At 33.9% G+C, this 20,441-nt stretch overlaps 1 protein-coding gene across 8 annotated transcripts; it reads left to right on the top strand.

Moving 5' to 3' along the window:
• The first annotated feature begins 3,224 nt into the window (after positions 1-3,224).
• LOC107827547 (uncharacterized) lies at positions 3,225-18,283 on the top strand. Of its 8 annotated transcripts, none has more exons than XR_012705509.1 (7): positions 3,225-3,452; positions 9,050-9,099; positions 13,183-13,269; positions 15,076-15,396; positions 16,132-16,232; positions 17,027-17,081; positions 17,188-17,472. XR_012705509.1 is itself a non-coding variant. In XM_075245013.1 (7 exons), the coding sequence occupies exons 4-7, from the start codon at positions 16,136-16,138 to the stop codon at positions 17,507-17,509; spliced, it is 300 nt and encodes a 99-aa protein (XP_075101114.1). In that variant the 5' UTR covers positions 3,225-3,452; positions 15,076-15,249; positions 15,343-15,396; positions 16,132-16,135; the 3' UTR covers positions 17,510-18,283. The 8 variants fall into 8 exon arrangements, 6 of the variants coding, with proteins under 6 accessions (XP_075101114.1, XP_075101117.1, XP_075101113.1 ...); XM_075245013.1 differs by lacking the exons at positions 9,050-9,099; positions 13,183-13,269 and adding an exon at positions 17,476-18,283 and having other exon boundaries at positions 15,076-15,249; positions 15,343-15,396; positions 17,188-17,301; XM_075245016.1 differs by lacking the exon at positions 15,076-15,396 and adding an exon at positions 17,476-18,283 and having other exon boundaries at positions 17,188-17,301.
• The last annotated feature ends 2,158 nt before the right edge of the window (positions 18,284-20,441 follow it).

Genomic DNA, 20,441 nt, shown 5'->3' with positions numbered 1-20,441 from the left:
CACATACCATAAGTAATAAACTTTTAATAGCATAAATATTCTAAAAACAATTATTGAGTATGTACAAAGTTCAATAATTAGTTCCTTAAAACAAAAAGCAACAAGAATATAATATATGTACAAACATACTTCTCTATAATAGTCTCGTTTGTTTCGATATTTTTTGGTTGCAATAGTGAAGCGCTGTTATAGATGACATATATTATAACATAGTATAAAAATCGGTTCCGACAAAAGTTTGGCTTTTATAGTGTATGGTTGTTATATATATATATATATAAAAGTTATAAGAGTTATGCGAAAAGTTTAAATTATCTCTTTAATATTTAAATTATCTCTTTAATATTACGAAATGAAACTAAACATTATAAGAGTTATGCGAAAAGTTTTAAAATCACTTAAACAATACAACAACAGTTATAATCTTTTTAATGCAATGGTTTAGTTTAATTAAGCCTTAAAAATTCAGGTATATAAAAGTAATAATTCTTTAAATCAATATATATACAAGAAGTTATTTAGTTATTCATGTCTTCCATGTCATTACCTTTTTGTTGCGTTGCAGGTTATCCTATGTCAACTATTTTAGAATTTTATATCTAAATTTATAATTCTTAACCACCTAAATATTCAACCAAAAAAAAAAAACAATTAGTATGTTAGAAAAATTCTCACGTATTCATGTCAACATTCTAAAAAGTGTTCCGTTGTATTATAACGATCCACAAAAAAAGTTGTTGCATTCATAAATGTGTTTAACCTTGATGACAGCATACACTTAGACTCGTAGACTAACATGAAAATTGTACATTGCCAGTGGCGAAGCCAAGATTTTTACTAAGAAGTTTCAAAATATAAAAAGTTAAATACACCAAAAAATTAAGGGGAGTCAACGTATAATAAATATACATAAAACATAAAAAAAATTATCTAGCAATATCGTGTAATTTTCTACCGAAGGGGTGTCAAATTGACACCCCTTGATTGAATGTGGCTCCGCCACTGTACATTGCTATTACATGCAATGCACCTTATTTCAATCTCATTGAGAACTCAAAACCAAACTCTAAACTAATAATACCTTACCTAATTTTGTTACCTTCGTTTTACAATAATACCATAAAATAAAACTAATACCTTGGCGCCTCCTTCTGATGTTTCCAACTAATGGACGCCCCAGACATTTCTTCTATTTCTTTATAACAAAGATTTGGGGATTCTTTAGCCTTATATTACGAACTAGACTTCTAGACCAAATAAGATTTATATTCCATAGTGTAGCAAATTGGGGTTTCTCAGTCTCATTATTTGAATAACCAACTAACGGAGTGAAAGTCATAACCTGATAGGATAGTTTACTTTATAATGGATTTGGATTCTACTCTGTTGAAACACTTTTATGTTTTTGGACATAAATATTAAAGAGATAATTTAAATTTTGAAGGATATAAAAGTCTATCAATATTACGAGGATGTTTTAGTCATCTAATATTTAGCGTGAAACATTCGTGCTTTTATAATAACTAGTCTTATGCTACGTGCGTTACGCGTGTACCCATGTCAGTGAGTATACAACTTTTTAAGAAATCGTATAAATATTATTAAATAATATGTTTGTATTAAAAAATAAAAAATATATAAGTTCCTAAAAATTATGAACATTTTTCCTATCTAGCTAGCTCGATAAATGAAGTAATATGACTTATTGTGATTGTATTCCCGCCAACTACGTATCGAAGTTATCTGACCACCATCTTTAATTTTCTCTCTCATGAATTTTAGTCATGTTATGAGAGAAAAAGAATTTGGTCATGTTACATTATTTAAATAAGAACGTAAAATTTCGATTGTATTTTAAATCCTAAATATCTAAACTTCCAACATATTTTAAAATAAGAAGGATTCAAAAGATAAAAAGTTGATGGATGTTTCAATTTTGAATCTTTGTATTTAACTATTACAAATCACTTTTGTTTCCATTCACCAAATGGGGTTAGGCAAAATATGGACTGGTACGAGGCAAGACACTCGTGAAATGCTCTTGGACTTACGTGTGAGCTCCTATCTTGCGAAGCTTACGCTCAAGCGCTCGGCATATGCTTGGTATGTGCCCAATGCCTTACACACGGGCTTGTCACACAATTCGTGTGCTACTTTGTATAATTAGCTTTGTAGATCATAAAAAATTCATTATTAATCTTTTGACTTGTCAAAAACTCTCTTAATTAATTGTATTTCAGAAATTAAAAATAATAACATTACGTCATGAAAGTGAATTTGATAGAACCTCTCATCCAAAACTTCGTCATGTTTTAATTTTTGTTAGGTCTTCATTATTGAATTCTTTATAATTTTTTCTTCAAATCTTGATTTTTTATTTTATTTCATTTGAAAATAATTTTTTCACATTTGTAAGTGATGAAACTTATTAATTAATAGTTAGTGTTTAGTGAATAACAATTTATAAATATTTATATCCATTAATGTTCTTTTAGTAAGGATTAGAGTATTGAATTAGTTTTTAATTTATTAATAGCTCATTGGAAGCATATAATGCTAAATTTATTATATAATTGTGAACTATTCCCTTAAAATTATATTAGTAAATAATTAATCTGCAAATATTTTATTAACAAAATAAACGGTTTAATTAATCACGTTTTTAGGTTAAAAAGGGGACTCTTAAATCTAAAAGAAGTGCAAAGTGTTTCAAATTTTTCCAAATGCGTATCTGCAGTGTAAGTTTTTTTCTTGTCTGTTTTCCTCTTTGTACTATTCGTTTTCTTTTAGCCTATGTGGCTTAGAAGTCTTATTAATGTGAATATGCAATGTTTTTCCTTAAGCTTTTAAACCTAAAAACTGTATTATGATGTGTCACTATTTTTCTTTTACAAATATGATATATTACATGGTTCAAAACTTCAAATAAAGAAAATTCTAATATAGAAAATTTTGTTGATTTAGAAGTCCTAAATATTAGAAAAATAATTAAATAACTATTGTATTAAATATTAGAAAAATAATACTATTTTGTTCAATGTGAGATCTATTTTTAAAGGGTAAAAAAGGCGAACGACATTTCGCTAAGGGTTTTCGTGTTTTATATATATATATATATATATATATATAAGTTTCATTTCATAAAGTTCAAGGGCAAATTGGCCATTTTAGCTTTTTCTTAATCTTACCTCGGTTATTTCACTTTTGCCCCTCATCAAATTCAGTCTACTGCTTTCGCCATTTGTACTTACAAGAAATATTTTGAAATCAACCCAGTAGAAAAAGATTTGGCCACAAACCTTTTTGTCTGCTCTATGAAAGTTGGCATCTTCAGCGAACCACACTTGTCATTTCCCTTAAAATATATTTCCAAAACTTGCATTTCAATGGTTTCTTCATCTGTCGATTCTGTTTCTAACTCCTCCATGTCCTCCACCGTTCAACAAGATCAGGTTTCTCTCGCATTCCCAGAAGTATATTTTTTCAATAAATCTTTTGTAATATTTTGCTCCTTCCGTTTCCATTTTAGTGATAGTTGGAGTGAATATTAAATACTCGATATGTGGTATTTGGGAATATGTTTTAGACTTGCTAGAGAATAGAGAACTGGTAATATTATTATTATTTTTACTATCTACTCCCTTTTAATTTATATATGAGTTAGTTTGAGACATGGTCTTAAAAAATTTAAGGAGTAAAAGTTTTGTGGGTCATATGACATTTGTGTGGCTAGAAAGACTTTTGGTTAAGGCTAACAACAACAACTACAATAATTAACCCAGTTTGATACCAACAGGTGGGGTCTGGTGAGAGTATTCTGTACGCATACCTTATCCCTACCTAATGCAGTAGAGAGACTGTTTCCAATAGACCCTCGGCTCAGGAAGGGCAAGAAGAAGAGGAAAGCAAGGAAGGAAGATAGATGTAAGGAAAAAAAAAACTTTTGAAACATGTGGTTCTAAAGGCTTAAAGGATAAAAGCTTTGTGACATTTTTGTGGCTATACAGGCTTCTCATTAAGAGGCAAGTGGGTAAAATGAAAAGTTTAAAGTTAAATTATTTTCAAATATAGAAATGTGTCATTCTTTTTGGAACAGACTAATAAGGAAAGTATGTCATTTAAATTGGAACAGAGGGAGTATAAAAATAATTAATACTGCTTGCGGTCAGAGGATAAAGTTCTTTTTTTTTTTTTTTAACTCTTATTTTATTTAGTATGATGATGACATGACTTGAGCTTAAATAGGAACTGAGCTGACTTATTTGGGACTGAAGCGTAGTAATTTTTTTATATAGAAGTGAATATTAAAGAAATGGTTGAAAAGCTACAAACTTTAAAGTATTAAATTGTTTAACAAATATGAATTCTGGAAAGTTGTATAGAAATAAATAGTGTCAAATTTTCAGGACGTCCCGAAATATAAAGGGTCATATAAATTGAGATCGAGGAGTGCAACTTAAGTCGTTTGTCTTCTTGTTTTTCTCTCTTCCCTTTTCTTGTTTGGACTAGTGTTCTTTTTTATAAATATTATTTATACCTCCCATCAACACAATACCAAGTTTGTCATGACCCAAACTGGAGGGTCATGACTGGTAACCGGCCATACTTGCCGAGCACTGACGTACATTTTATCTAACCTTTCTTTTATCTGTAAGGTCTAACAAGGTCAACATAAATGGTAGACATGAATCACAAACAACCAACAATGATAGATAACGACATAAACACATATAACATGGGCCGACAAGGCTATCGTAAAGCTATATACAACAAAACCGACCGACAAGGCTATCCAAAACTATACATGAGACGACATCTGTCTATGAGCCTCTAAAGAAACATACGTGCTGGAACATTGTCGGAACAAGGCTTCGACCTACCCATAACGTCTATAACAAAATGCATACCAAGACCACGGCAAGTCCAGAGAAGGGGTCTCGCCAATAACGCTGAACTGAGCAGTCTACCGTGGTGGAGGAACTTCGTCTACTTTTCTATTAGGACCTGTGGCAAGACATGCAACGTCCACAAATAAAAGAGACGTCAGTACGAACAAAGTACTGAGTATGTAAGGCAGGATAACATAATTAAGAACAGTAATGTAAAGAGAGATAGAGATAAACAAGAACAGTAATGTAAAGAGAGATAGAGGAAATACAACCTATAACATCTGAGTGCCTCTTGGGGCTACTAACACAAAATTCATAATACATATATATATATATACATAAACTTTTAAAAACATACGCCTCTGTGGGCATCATCATCATATCATACCCGGCCTCATAAGGCTCGGTAGAATCGTACCCGACCACGTGGTGCTCGGTAAAACCCAACTGATCAGTGGTTGCACAATAGGTGCCGTACCCGGCCAACTATAGCGTGGCTCGGTAGAGTAAAATAGATACATATATATAATGCATGCTCGACTCATGGAATCACATTATGAACCTTTCAGAGTGACGTAAGGTCGGGAACCTTCGTATACGTTATTAGAGGATCTAACTCTCCATCATACATATTATAGGATTCAAGGAATACTAACAACATTTGGTACATAAAAATAAGAGAAGCAACATCAACATGAATCTTTCCATAAGAAGGGAAACAATGTAAGTACTACTAGCTTCTATGAGTAAAGTATCTTTGGAAGCTCGTCCGTTTATGTTACGTACAATCGGAGCCGTGCAAAAGAAAGAAAGGGATAGCCTCACATACCTTGTATATACTGCCCAACCTCAAGCTATGCAAAGGTCACGACTCCTTAGTCTACAATAAGAGAAATGATACTATTGTTATCTTTTAAGCGTCGTAACTATTATATGTCGACCACGACCTATTTTATAATAAAACGGGTAGCACCTCCCCTATTTATATGACTTCCCACAAGTTATTATAGCCAACAACAACCAATATACGCTCGTATATAATAGCTTTATACACTTTCTTCTTTCAAATTCACAAAGCATAATAATAACAACACAACCCCAACATCAACTAAAAACTACCGCTATGCCAACACTATCGTCAAGCAATCAAAGAGCGACAAGCTCCCGAGGCTCTATACAATGGTGTACTCCACACCCGACCTCTTTTTAACAACAACCAAGCTCTACACGAGCTACCATACCACCACCAATCTCCTTACCATACAAAAGTAGCCCATAACCTATTTATACAATTACTATGACTTGAACTCACGGCTTCCGATCACCGTCCCGTGAGTTCTCAACAATTACATGCCTTAAAATAAAACTTACCTTAACTAGATGTATGAAAATATTGAGAAGTTGTACGTAGAAGAAAACTTTGAGCACTTCATTGCTTTAGGGAACAAGGGATGAGCAAGATAGAGTTTCTCCCCACGTAGTTGCTGGAGTGTAAATATATGTATCTAATGATTCCCCCATTTCCCAATGCTAAAGTGTCTTAAACACTATGTATATAGAGGATATGTTCGGCTGAAATACATCCCATCATCAAACTATTGCAAAAGTCTATTTCTCAGTGTAGAAGAAGTGTATTTATATATATATATATATATATATTGAAATGATTTGTCCTACCAACTCCACTACTTTCTAATTGAGTAAAATATCATCACCTGTCACGTAGCACTAGGAAGTCTAACAGATTACTATAACTACTTTGATAAAATAATTTATTCCAAAAAAAGTTAATACTTATCTAGTAAAATAAGTAGCTAATATTATTTACAAACTTATCTATTAATTGGTAATTATTATACTTGGTAACAAAATAAATATGTTAATATTTTATAAAGGTTAGGACATTGATAAAAAAAATATATCATATCAAATTCTAATTTTTCCCAACATAATATCAAAATACAAATTTTTCTACTATAAGTTCTTAAAACGATAAAAAAATAACTTTCTCGCTTTATGAGAAAATAATTTCTATTTTTCTAATAAAGAAAAATTTCATTTATAAACTTCCGCATATCATGTACTTAATTTAATGCACATCCGAAAAGTAAAAATAACAATAACTACATAAAAGCAAACTTATCAAAACTTTACTAAAAGGTTGTCAAAATTACGGGGTCTTTGTTAACACTGTCATAAATCCCCTATAGCCACATGAGTAACCTTAATCCCTCCAAGTTTATATGGATTTACTATGACATATCCTAACGCCCAGGTGCGGTAGCTCATATAAAATGGACGCCAGCCAAACCTGTAAGCAGTTAAATCCGACCTGCAACCTCACAAGGCTATACAAAGCATTATAGATATGTACATTAGCTGTGTATCACCAATTTGTATTAAGGAAGAGTATTCTCAGGCTATTGTTTACCTCATAGAGCCGTTTCCGTTGCATTTTGCATTCTCCCAGCATTCTCGTTATCTAAGGATAAACAGAAAATGCTTTAGGATACACGTACGAGGTGAAGAGTATATGTAAGGGTCAGCTATTAAGAACCTTTAATCTGGAACAGGTAAGGGTATCTAGACTTCATCTCTTCTTCTGCTTCCCATGTCATTTCTTCCTTATTCTTGTTCCTCCACAATACTTTGACGGAGTACATTCTTTGTTCTCACCTTGCGGACTTGTCGATCTAATATAGCCACTGGCACTTCTTCATATGATAGATCCTCCGTATCTTGTACATCTTTGATAGGGACGCCCCGAGAAGGGTCATTTCCTCAACATAGATACATGGAATACTGGGTGGACAAATTCCAATTCGGGTGGCAATTCTAACTCATAAGCAATCTGTCCAATTCGTCAAAGAATTTTGTATGGCCTGATATACCGCAGACTCAGCTTACCTTTCTTCCTAAAACACATAAAACCTTTCATCGGTGAGATCCTCAGGAAAACCCAATCACCAACCTCAAACTCCAGATCATGACGTCGGACATCGGAATAAGACTTTTGCCTGCTTTGCGCCGTCCTCAGTCGCTCTTGTATCACTTTCACCTTCTCAATGGCTTGGTGAATCAAATCTGTGCCATATAATTTTGTTTCACCGACTTCGAACCATCCAACTGGTGATCTACATCTCCTCCCGTACAGTGCCTCGTATGGGGCCATTTTAATACTGGAATGGTAGCTATTATTGTAGGCGAATTCTATGAGTGACAGATGGTCATCCCAATTCCCCTTGATATAATGAAGAGGTGGGTGAACCCCACAAACCATGATGGATAAAAACACTCTATTTGGACTCTTCTTATGAGAAAGAATTGCAATAAATATGATTCCTTTATCACTTTAGCTAAATATGGTGTTTCATAAATAAAACTAGGCAACAACTATTTTGGTTCCTTCATTTTCACGAGAAGTAGAAAAATTTGAAGCAACCTTTCATCTTTGGAAATTATACATAGCAACAGTACTATATCACAAGGGATATAGCATAAATGTGAATTTATATTGTAGTAGCAGCAATGTGAGTTGGTAATTTATGGAAGAAGAGTGTAATCTTTCTCAAAGACAATATATAGGTTTTGCGCACCACCTCGATCTCGTTGTTCTGTTTTGGCGCGTTGGTTAATCCGGATTTTCTTCAATGTGAAGTAAGGTGGAATAAGAGTATTTCTTGGAAAATAAGGTAAGAATTTTCCTCTCCTTGGTATATTTAAATTCGTCAAGGTCATGGCTAAATTGTGGAATGAGAATTATGGAATTAATAGCGGAAAATCGCATTTTGACGTTGTTGTTATTGTGTCGGATATTCAGTAATGTTCGAAGTTGTGTTGTGGATGAAAATCATGGGAGTAACTTGGATATATAGTTGTAGTTGTCATTGATATGTGTTTTGAAGGAAAGAAATATTGGAGAAGTATGTTTGATAATCGTACCCGAGCTTGCCGCTCGTTGTATCATAGTTTGGGTTGTAAAACTTGTTGCGGGAGTTGCTAGTTGTGTTGTTGTATTACCTTACATATGGTAGGCTTGAGGGAATGATAAGAACATGGGAAATCATGTCCATTTCATTGTAGGATAGGTTATCTTCCGTTATGCGATTAAGAGAATTGTTCGTATGGTTGACACTAGTATTATTCTTGTTATTATATAGATCGTGAAGTGGATACGAGTTGAGCTCTTGAGCCAGTGGGTTAAGACTAGGTATGTTAAGGCTATCCCTTCTTTCCTTTTGGCATGATCCACACGATATAAACAAAACGAGCAAACGCACAACTTTCATAAATATCTCTATTCATAGAAGCACTAGGCGTGCCTATGTTCTTGATTTTCCATGTGTCTTAAGTCTTATTATTATATCGTCTGTTCATGGGTCTCAGAAAATACGTAAGTTGATAAAGTTTATTTCATGATATACTCAACCTGTAATTCTGAATAGCTCTGTGAATCATGAAAAATTTATAATGTCATGCATGTGCGTATAAATGTCATACCATGCATAGGTATATGCGTACATAACATCATCGAGTCTCTGAGGGCATCCCATCATATCATCTCAGCCACTGTGGGCGAAATCATCAATGTATACCAGCTGATCAGGTGGTGGTGCGTATATAACGCCATAATTTTCCCCCATACCTCATATACATATACTATACGCCATCTGGTCATGGGTAATATACATGTATAAATGAATGCAATGCATAATGAAGTAAATCAATAAGATCCCTCGGAATGTCATGAGACCCATGAACAAATGATATGATAGTAGGACATATAGGGAATTAAGAACATAGGCAACCCGTACTTCTAGGAATAGAATCATTTGTGAAAGTTGCGTGCTTGCTCGTTTCGTTGCATCATGCCAAAAGGAAAGAAGGGATGGCCTTAACATACCTTAACTCCATTGAGTCCTTAATACCTTCAAAGCAATTCTTCGAACAACTCAACTCAATCTACCATAGCATAAGGAGATTCAAAATCAGTGTTGAGTAAAGGCTAAGTCCGCAACTTAAACTAGTAGCTTGTTTACGTAAATTTGTGCAACATCTCCCTTGTAACAAGAGCCTCCTCCAATACCATATACCAACAACAATGACCAGAGCAATCCAACAATACATAATTATCAATAACAAGACACCATATAACAACAACAACTCACAACTACTTCACGATGAGCTCCAATTGGAATCTGTATACCTCATATCACCCCTTATAGACTTCTTACTTTAACTTAATAGTATCATTAACATGATAATGAAGTCATTCATCAATGATTCTAGCCTTATACCATATATTTATAACAAAGAAAACAATCCACAACTCCAATTATCCTCAATTAGCAACTTTATTCACTAGTTCATGTCTAGTCCATCCATTTAACTTAATCAATATCAAGATAACCTTAAGCACATACAAGAACACAATATACATACCTCCTACAGTAGCTTCAAGTCGAAATCCAAGTTACATTTAGCTTATAACATCTCTCAATGACAATACAATACCATAGAAGTAACTTAAGCTAATCTTCACTTGCAATCTCAAGTTTAATATGTTTCTTTCATCAATTCACTTGATCAACATAATGCATCACCACAGAAACCATATCATAATAAAGTTATTTTCACCATTTTCCAGCCATAACAATATATATATAGCCTTAAAACAACCCAACAAAAAATAACATTTCTTCCACTTTCAAGTGTTGTCTTGTAATCTTCATCCAAATAACTTAACCAACACATAGATAAGATTAATCCCAAGAAATAAGGTGTTATACATACCTTAAATAATCTGGAAAACCTCGAACCAAAGCTTCCCTTAGCTTACAAGCACCCTTAATCACATCACAACACCATAGAGGCTCTCTTCTTCACTTAGGCTTACTTTGATGTTTGATTATAGTGTATTTCTTTGGAATTTGTTTGGAGCCTTTGGGGAATTGTTTGGGAGGGTTTGGAGAGTGTGAGGCTGGAAGGAGGACGAAAAATGAGCAAGCTCATCCCAAAAACGAGATAAGAATAAGTGAAGGTCGGGCCCCGACCAAGTGGGTCCCATAGGGGCTTCCTACGCAGTCTCGCGAAAATGCAAATATCTCTCTACATCGATGTCGTATTGACGAACAGTTTGCAGTGTTAGAAACTAGTACATGGAGCTTTAATTCCATATAAAGATCTCCCTGTAACTCTCAATATATTGGAAGAAAATTGCCTCGCAACCTAGCCTATAAACCTGCCAGTTTCTTCGAACGACGTGACTTGGCGACCCTACTTTAAAAATCCATATTTCTCTACCCCGATATCGTATGAATAAATGGGTTGGACCGTTGGAAATTAGGTTCAAATACCTTCATTTTGTTATGATATATGTCCCAAAATGACATCATAAAGCTTACGAACTTAATTTCTCAAAACGGCTCGTTACAAGGTAAATCTTAGCTCGATTTTTCCGCAACTTAAATCCAATTTTTCCCAAACTTTATATGGAATTAAAGCCCCATGTATCTAGTTTCTAACGCTGCAAACCGTTCGTCAATACGACATCGGTGTAGATAGATATTTGTGTTTTTGCGAGACTGCGTAGGAAGCCCCTATGGGACCCACTTGGTCGGGGCCCGACCTTCACTTATTCTTATCTCGTTTTTGAGATGAGCTTTGCTCATTTTTCGTCCTCCTTCTAGCCTCACACTCTCCAAACCCCCTCTCAAATAGTTCCCCAAAGGCTCCAAAGAAATACACTATAATCAAACATCAAAGTAAGCCTAAGTGAAGAAGAGAGTCTCTATGGTGTTGTGATGTGATTAAGGGTGCTTGTAAGCTAAGGGAAGCTTTGGTTCGAGGTTTTCCAGATTATTTAAGGTATGTATAACATCTTATTTCTTGGGATTAATCTTATCTATGTGTTGGTTAAGTTATTTGGATGAAGATTACAAGACAACACTTGAAAGTGGAAGAGATGTTATTTTTTGTTGGGTTGTTTTAAGGCTATATATATATATATTGTTATGGTGAAAATAACTTTATTATGATATGGTTTCTGTTGTGATGCATTATGTTGATCAAGTGAATTGATGAAAGAAACATATGAAACTTGAGATTGCAAGTGAAGATTAGCTTAAGTTACTTCTATGGTATTGTATTGACATTGGGGGATGTTATAAGCTAAATGTAACTTGGATTTCGACTTGAAGCTACTGTAGGAGGTATGTATATTGTGTTCTTGTATGTGCTTAAGGTTATCTTGACATTGATTAAGTTAAATGGATGGACTAGACATGAACTAGTGAATAAAGTTGCTAATTGAGGATAATTGGAGTTGTGGATTGCTTTCTTTGTTATAAATATATGGTATAAGGCTGGAATCATTGATGAATGACTTCATTATCATGTTAATGATACTATTAAGTTAAAGTAAGAAGTCTATAAGGGGTGATATGAGGTATACAGATTCCAATTGGAGCTCGTCGTGAAGTAGTTGTGAGTTGTTGTTATATGGTGTCTTGTTATTGATAATTATGTATTGTTGGATTGCTCTGGTCATTGTTGTTGGTATATGGTATTGGAGGAGGCTCTTGTTACAAGGGAGATGCTGCCCAAATTTACGTAAACAAGCTACTAGTTTAAGTTGCGGACTTAGCCTTTACTCAACACTGATTTTGAATCTCCTTATGCTATGGTAGATTGAGTTGAGTTGTTCGAAGAATTGCTTTGAAGGTATTAAGGACTCAATGGAGTTAAGGTCATCCCTTCTTTCCTTTTGACATGATGCAACGAAACGAGCAAGCACGCAACTTTCACAAATGATTCTATTCCTAGAAGTACTAGGGTTGCCTATGTTCTTAATTCCCTATATGTCCTACTATCATATCATTTGTTCATGGGTCTCATTACATTCCGAGGGATCTTATTGATTTACTTCATTATGCATTGCATTCATTTATACATGTATATTACCCATGACCAGATGGCGTATAGTATATGTATATGAAGTATGGGGAAAGGTTATGGCGTTATATACGCACCACCACCTGATCAGCTGGTATACGTTGATGATTTTGCCCACAGTGGCTGAGATGCCCTCAGAGGCTTGATGGTGTTATATACGCATATACCTATGACATTATAAATTTTTCATGATTCACAGAGTTATTCAGAATTACAGGTTGAATTCTTTACTCCATGTTTCTTTCATGTCTTTTATATATTACTTTCATGCCTTACATACTCGGTACTTTATTTGTACTGACGTCCCTTTTGCCTGGGACGCTGCGTTTCATGCCCGCAGGTCCCGATAGACAGGTTGAGAGTTCTTCTAGTAGGCTATCAGCGGAAGGTGTTTGTGCACTCCACTTGCTCCGAAGTTGCCTATTTGGTCAGTATGATTTGGACATGTATTGATTGGTATGGTGGGGCCTTGCCCGACCTTTATGACATTTATGTACTCTTAGAGGCTTGTAGACAGATGTCATGTACACGGATACTTGTATGGCCTTATCGACCTATGTTTTGAGTATACAAATGATCATGTCGGCCTTATAGGCCCGTATGTCACATGTATAAGTTTCTATATCATGTCGGGCCGTCCTATATTTAGTATTCCCTTATGTTTTATTCTGGTTATCTCATAACGGCCCTTCTGGCCCATTTACCCATGATGGTATGATAAGAAAGATACGTTACGTTGGTGCTCGGTTAGGTAAGGCACCGGGTGCCCGTCGCGGCCCATCGGTTTGGGTCGTGACAAAAGTGGGTATTTTTTGTCTTTGGTAGAATTTGAACCCTTGTCTTCAAGGTTTCTACCCACAGTCAATGACTAATGACTGCTAGGCCAAACCCTTGGGTGCGATTTTATGTTCTTAGCTCGTCGTACTTCGTATTTATTATGTGCGTGTGATCATCGAGCTGACCATTTGTGTGTTACTTCTTTGCTGTGATTTTTTGTCTTCATGGATCTCTGTGAAGAGTTGATTGGTAATGTCATGCTCTTACTATGATTTAACCTGGTGTAACTTTTAAGAGATTCTCTTGCAATAGCATGGCCTCTTAGGTATTCTTTGTTAATGCCTTTAGAGCTCATTGTTGGCTTTGGAAGAATGCTTTAGGACATTATTGGCTTCAAGTGTCACAATCAGACATAAACAAGTACTGAATTGGTTGTTAACTCTTTTGCTCTGTAGCAATGGGTTAGTCCATATCCAAAATATATGTCGGAATGCGAGTTATGTGTTACAGTTACTCTAAAATCCAGAGAATGATGTATACTTACTAAAGGAAAATTTTGGAAAGTACCTCTCATCGCAAAGTTAGGAAGCACAAAGATACTTCTCTGTTTTACAATCGAGATTATAAATAAAGCATCAAATCTTCTTCACTTACCTATTATTTACCTACTTGCTCTTTACTCTTCTTGTAATTCATTTGTAAAGCTCTTCAACTATCAATATTAGACGCTACGCCTTTGAAAATTATATAGAATTATGAGTTGGTTTTGAGCCTTTAGGTTCTCAAACCACTTCAAAAACTTGGCTTTAAGCTTGTAAGCTAGAATAGATCCAACAAGGTTTCTTGGCTAGTGGACAGTCTCAAGTTTTCATAATGACTGTCCGAATGTGCTTTCTGGCAGATCGCAGAAGTGTAATCCGTCACGTCACGGATTGATGAAATCCTAGGATCAGGTCTAACAAAGACATAAAGGGTTTGACAGGAGAATAATGTGATACTCCAATTCTTGAATAGTTACAGAATGTTAAGTACTCTATAAACCTTCGGTTCTTCTACTACTAATGAACTTAAAAATTTGTTTGGTGACACAACAAGAATCAGCAAGTAGTTTGGTTAGCTGTAACCAGATTGTTACAATTACTGCTTGTTAATACAATCTTGTATAAGTTATCCTATCTCCTGGTAAATACTCTTTTGTATAACAATATTTAAAACTTGTTAAGTAGCCGCTAATTTGTTTCATCTTGCAAGTGTTTGTGTTTCATCATTCCTAGTTGGATTTTGTCGGTCCTCTAAATAATAAAATGAATTTATCTTCTCTATGCTGACAGCTGCATCCTTCTTTACTTTATGAAGTGTGTTTTTCATCATTTATAGTCGATACAATCCGTTATCTATGCTTCTTTAATCTGTTTATTTGACTTTCCTCTCATACCCGTCTTGCTGTTCTATCCAGGCTATGCTGTGGTAGCCCAGAGTTTCAATTATATTGGACTGGGCTCTTGGTGGGCCCAGTAAGAAGGGATTTTTTGTTTGGGCCACATTTGGAAAGTCTGAACTTCTGAGCTAGCTCCAGTAGTCAAAATTCACTAAAAAATGCATATTTGTTGTTCAAAATGCTCGGGCATTGGTATTATCTGCTCATTTATTTCTTTCTATAGGTTGGAATTTACTAATGTTATCTGACTTGCTAAATTATCCCCGCGCGTATATATAAGGATAGAGGGCTAAGACAGTAGGTTTCACTTCTGTGTTAGCATCGCCGCAGTCTTGCAAGGTACCTAGGTTAATGCCAGCTTTCAATTTTATGAACTGATTAAAGTCCTTTTTTGTCTATTGAATGCGTGTATGAAATTTTACCTGTCTGGTTGAATGGAGATCCTGTTCTCTTTTATTTCTTTTCCCTCTATCCTTTTGCTGCTACATTTGTGATTATGGATTATCCTGTGTTTTATCCATTTGCGTCTATTCCCTTTTAGATTTTTGCCTGGTTTTTCAAGTTGAAGCTTTATGATGTAAAAGTTTATCACATATAATAAAGTCCTCTTTGCAATTGTTTTAATATATCTGGAGTTTAACATATAAAATTTGGCACCAATTCCTCCCCTTCTTCCTATGGGTTGGGTTGGTGGTAACTAATAAGAAAATTGATAAAAGATGCAATCGTAAAAATGATCTAAGGTTCTAATACTTTCCCAAAAGGAAGGATCAATAGGTACTGCTCATTTGGCTACCAGTTGCTATTAGAGAAGCTTGTGACAGCTTGTATTGAATAGAGACATTGATTAATTCTCTTTCATCATCCCAATTTGCTTCCGTGGGTCAGGAGATTATACAAAAATGATACTTATCTGCCCCGCAAAAAGAAAATTTTGGAATGCATTAATCACTTCTCTGTCAGTTTCCTATTATGTTAGCACTCATTTTAATTAGTTCCAGTGCAAGTCATCTACATGTTAAGTGTATTGTGAGCTCATACGATGTCCCAATTTTTATCTTGTTTATCATGTAGCTATATGGAGAGGGAACAGATTGAGAAGTTCAAGAGGTATGAAGTTGAGTGCAGGAGATATTTGATGTCCAAGTACTTCTCAGACAAGAATATCTTTGGAGGTAAACACTCCTTAGATACACAATAAGCGCATTTGTTATCAGTATTAAACCAGAAGGGTTAATTTTTTATTGATGCATGCTGGAGTTTCATAATTGCATTTGTATGTCAGTACATTTGCTGGTTCTTGTGAACTGCATTTGCTCACTTTTGGCAGATACTCTTTATCCACCTCAGTTGTGTGTTTTAGGGATCACAATAGTGTCTATTGGTTTTACCTCTCTTCCTATACCTTAATTGAGTACCTTCATATCTTTATTTTAGTGTTTTATCTTTGTGTCTACTTTTTCTGCTCTTTCTCCCTAAATACAGATGCTACTGTAGATCATTTTGTCAAGAAAACTATTTAAAACACCCTTTCTCAAAGCAATAAAGACAACACATTGAAGGACTAGGGTCAATAGGAAATGCATATTCAATACTGTAGTTTGGTACTTTACTTTGTATCTGTTTATTGCTTTGCAACAGTAGTAAAATAATCACTTTAGCATTAACTTCCTCAGACCTAAGGCCTGTATAGTAAGACTTTTTTGATTGAGAACCAGCATGTAAAGGTTAACCAACAGGGATGATATTTTCGGCGAGTCTGCTACATCTTTTGTCTTGCTATTTGTTTTTCGACATGCACAACAAAAGGAAATGTTTATCTTTGTGACGGGATAATTGTATCCGTTTTATTTTAGATCAATTTCAGTTTGCCATTGATAGGCTAAGAATTGTTTAGAAGTCAGCCCTACCATTTTCTTCCCTAAAAGCTTCAGATATGATTGAGTAGTTCACTGTTAATTGTTTGCAGGAAACATATTTGATGTGAAAATGACTGAAGATGGAGAAGCCACAAAAGTGAGCAGGTAATATATGTGAAAATATTGCATGTATTAATCTTGGCATATCTTTTGTTGCCTCACTAGCTCTTTTTGCTGTCTTTATTTTTTAATTTTTTCGATTTCGCCTCAGGTTTCCTGGTTACCAGTCCTATGTAGACCCTGCTAATTTTAATGATGATAACAGTAGCAAGTCAAATTCTACAAGTGAAATTCATGCTAAGAGGAAGCAGCCTTCAAAGAAAAAGTACTTATCTTAGAATTTCTTTCCTTTTATTGGGCTATCCTTTTAATAAGTACAATCTTGTGGACGCGTATATTACCATTTAATGAATATTAAACTTTCAAAGAACTTCATTCATCCTTGTGGATTGCATATATTAGCATAATTATTTAATAATTATTTTATTTACGATTACAGTTGGAAGGTTGCTGAGGATATTACATTTTGCTGATAGAAAGTATTGACATTTTCAAAACTGCGTTACAGTATAATTGTAAGTTTACATAAACCGCAGCTTGTTTTAAACCCATTATCTAGTAGAGTATAAGTTACAATGTTGTCTGTTTTAATTGAATTATAGTGATAGGATCCATACAATACACATTAAATTCCCGAAACCGCACAATATATTTGGTTAAAGGGAATAGGCTGCTCATAAAATCATCTCAAGCGATGATAACATGTAAAATATATTTGGTAGAATAATTGAGCTGATCGAAATACTGCCATAATAATGAAAAAATACAGCATCTTATTGACTGTTTTTCCTTTTTACTAGAATTTTCTAGCTTTCATGTGGCTATGTTTAGAAAAAGGCAAACAACTGTTCTCGTTTTCAAAATCCCAGAAATTGAAATACTAACAAGTTTACAGTCCAACCGAGTCGCCGGGGCCAAGACTCAAAATTGCAAGACATCCCATGTAGAATCCCGAAAACCTCAGTTGCTTCATTTTCCGTACAGTCGAAGATACAATTCAAGAGGTGCACAGCTAATGATGATATTTGGGAGATATCTCTTTGCCAATAGATTTTGCCAAAATAAACTTGAATTTTATTTGGCAAATATATGTTTGGCCATAAATTTTACCTACATTTTGGCCAAATCCCAAAATCAGCTCAATGCCAAAATATCACTATTATATTTTTTAAAACATTGCCCCAAACTTTTGTATTTTATAAAAGAGCCCACCATTTATTATTTTGTAACGATGTTGTTTCTTTTTCTCAGTCATCTGATAGTGTATCATGTAATTCATTATAAAAATGATAATTTTATATCAAATTTATTTATTTTCAGGACTATGGTTTGCGATAATATAATGAATGTTATTGATAATGGTATTGTTGGGTATTTATGATAGTTTTTAGAACTTGTGGGTATAAATCATGTTTCATGTTTTTCCAAACCAAACTTCACCCAAAACAGATGTCCAAACACATTTTTATCTTCAAACCAAACTTCACCCAAATCCGATTTTTCAGAATAAATTTAGGAATTTGCATTTTTCTTTTATTTGAGCTAAATATACATAGTAAATTCACTAAGTTTCACAATACTAGGTAATATTTGCATTTTTCAATTTATTAAAGCTAGGAAATCAATGAGACCATGAATTGTGTCCAAGTTTACTTGTTCACTATCGACTTGATACACCCCTTAAAGAAAAAAGGGCAGCCTGGTGCATTAACCTCACTCTATGCGCAAGGTCGGGGAAAAGCCGGACCACAAGGGTCTATTGTACGCAGTCTTACCCTGCATTTCTGCAAGAGGTTATTTGCACGGCTCGACATGGTAGCAACTTTTACCAGTTACGCCAAAGCTCCCGTTCACACCTTTTAAGAAACAATAAATAATATGGTAAAAATTACTATTATTATATGTTGAAAAATGAACTGAAAATAAATAGTACTCCCTCGGTTCATTTTTAGTTAACTACTTTTGATTTTACGCTCCCTTTAAGAAAAAAAATAAATTAAGTATGTATTTTATAATTTTACCCATAATAATGGTAGTATTTCAAAAAGTCTTGATAAATGATTTAGGGAATGAGTAGTTAATGGTAAAAGTAAAACAGAAAAAGAATAAAAAAGATTGTCTTTATCTTAATTTAATATAGTGGATAAGTAAAAATATTTTTTTAGTACAGTGGACAAGTGAAAGTGAATGAAATGAGTAATAGTTAATAAGAAGGGTAAAATAAGTATAAAATAATAAATGAACCATTAGTTTTTCAAATTGAATAATTAAAAGTGAACATATATTTTTATCACGTGGAAGAGAATTTTAATTCATGTTTGTTGTCTTTCGATGTTTAAGACTTTGGTCCTATCCCGACAAGGAGCAAAATTCACACTTTAATCTCTACACTTTTGTCTGTGTTATTTAATGTACGTTCTTTAGGGCATAGTCCACAGACCAAATTCGACTAATTTCAAGACTCCATCATCCTCGGTAAAAGTACTTTCAGCTGTAAGGTCTGACTCTCCTTTAGGCACATTTCATAGTGATTGCCAATAATTAATTTAAGCTTCTAAATTAATCACTAGTCATTTTCCAGTAAAAGATATTTTGTATATTCTTTAAACGAGAGAAATCAGAAATGTAGCAGGTAACTTACCTGGAAAAAATTAGAAATTTTAAAAATCTATTGCGTTTGTTTGAAACAACAAATAGTGAAAGAATCTGAGTCTTTGCTGCAAAAACTGGAAAATGTTTTTCGACTTCTTTTCAACCAAATATTATTAGATTCAGAGAAAAGTCTTTTAGTTTTTCTCCAAAATTGAAAAAAAAAAATTCTAATGATATTAGTTAAAAAGAAATTTCAGTATTTTTAAAAAAGTGGAGGATTTTTGGGAGATAAAAAAATAATCAAATTTGAGACAAACACTCGAGGAAATTCTTCGCAACTGTTTGACATTATATTTTAAGAAAAGAAAATTCAAATTATAAGCAGTTAGTTACTTGCCATGACACTATTGAGATTGAAGGTGATATGCATGGTTTTCTTACAAACTCTGTTTACATTTCACTCAAAGTAATAAAATGACTTTAGCTACGTTAGAACTTCTATTTCTTTCTCCTTCTTTAGTCAAACTTGGTATTAGTAATTAGTTTTTTCAATGACGGCATGTTTTTACACTCAAAAGAGAAAGAGTTGGGTTAAAATTAAGAGTTTATATTATATATACCATTAGTATATAGTATGAATTTTATATAATCACGTCATCCAAAAGATATCAAACATATAGGCGATAGCTTCCTTAAATGTGAAATTTGTAATCTGAAAATAATACAAGTTTACTTGCTACAATATGTAAAAGTGACTTAATTATCCAAAAATTGTTTACAAAAGAAATCGCAGAGAGACTTGGTGAAAACTTG

The sequence above is a fragment of the Nicotiana tabacum genome, chromosome 22, assembly GCF_000715075.1.
Source record: "Nicotiana tabacum cultivar K326 chromosome 22, ASM71507v2, whole genome shotgun sequence".
NCBI classification, from domain to species: Eukaryota; Viridiplantae; Streptophyta; class Magnoliopsida; order Solanales; family Solanaceae; genus Nicotiana; species Nicotiana tabacum.
Note: the sequence above shows the minus strand (reverse complement) of the source record. Positions and strands in the feature narration are given on the sequence as shown.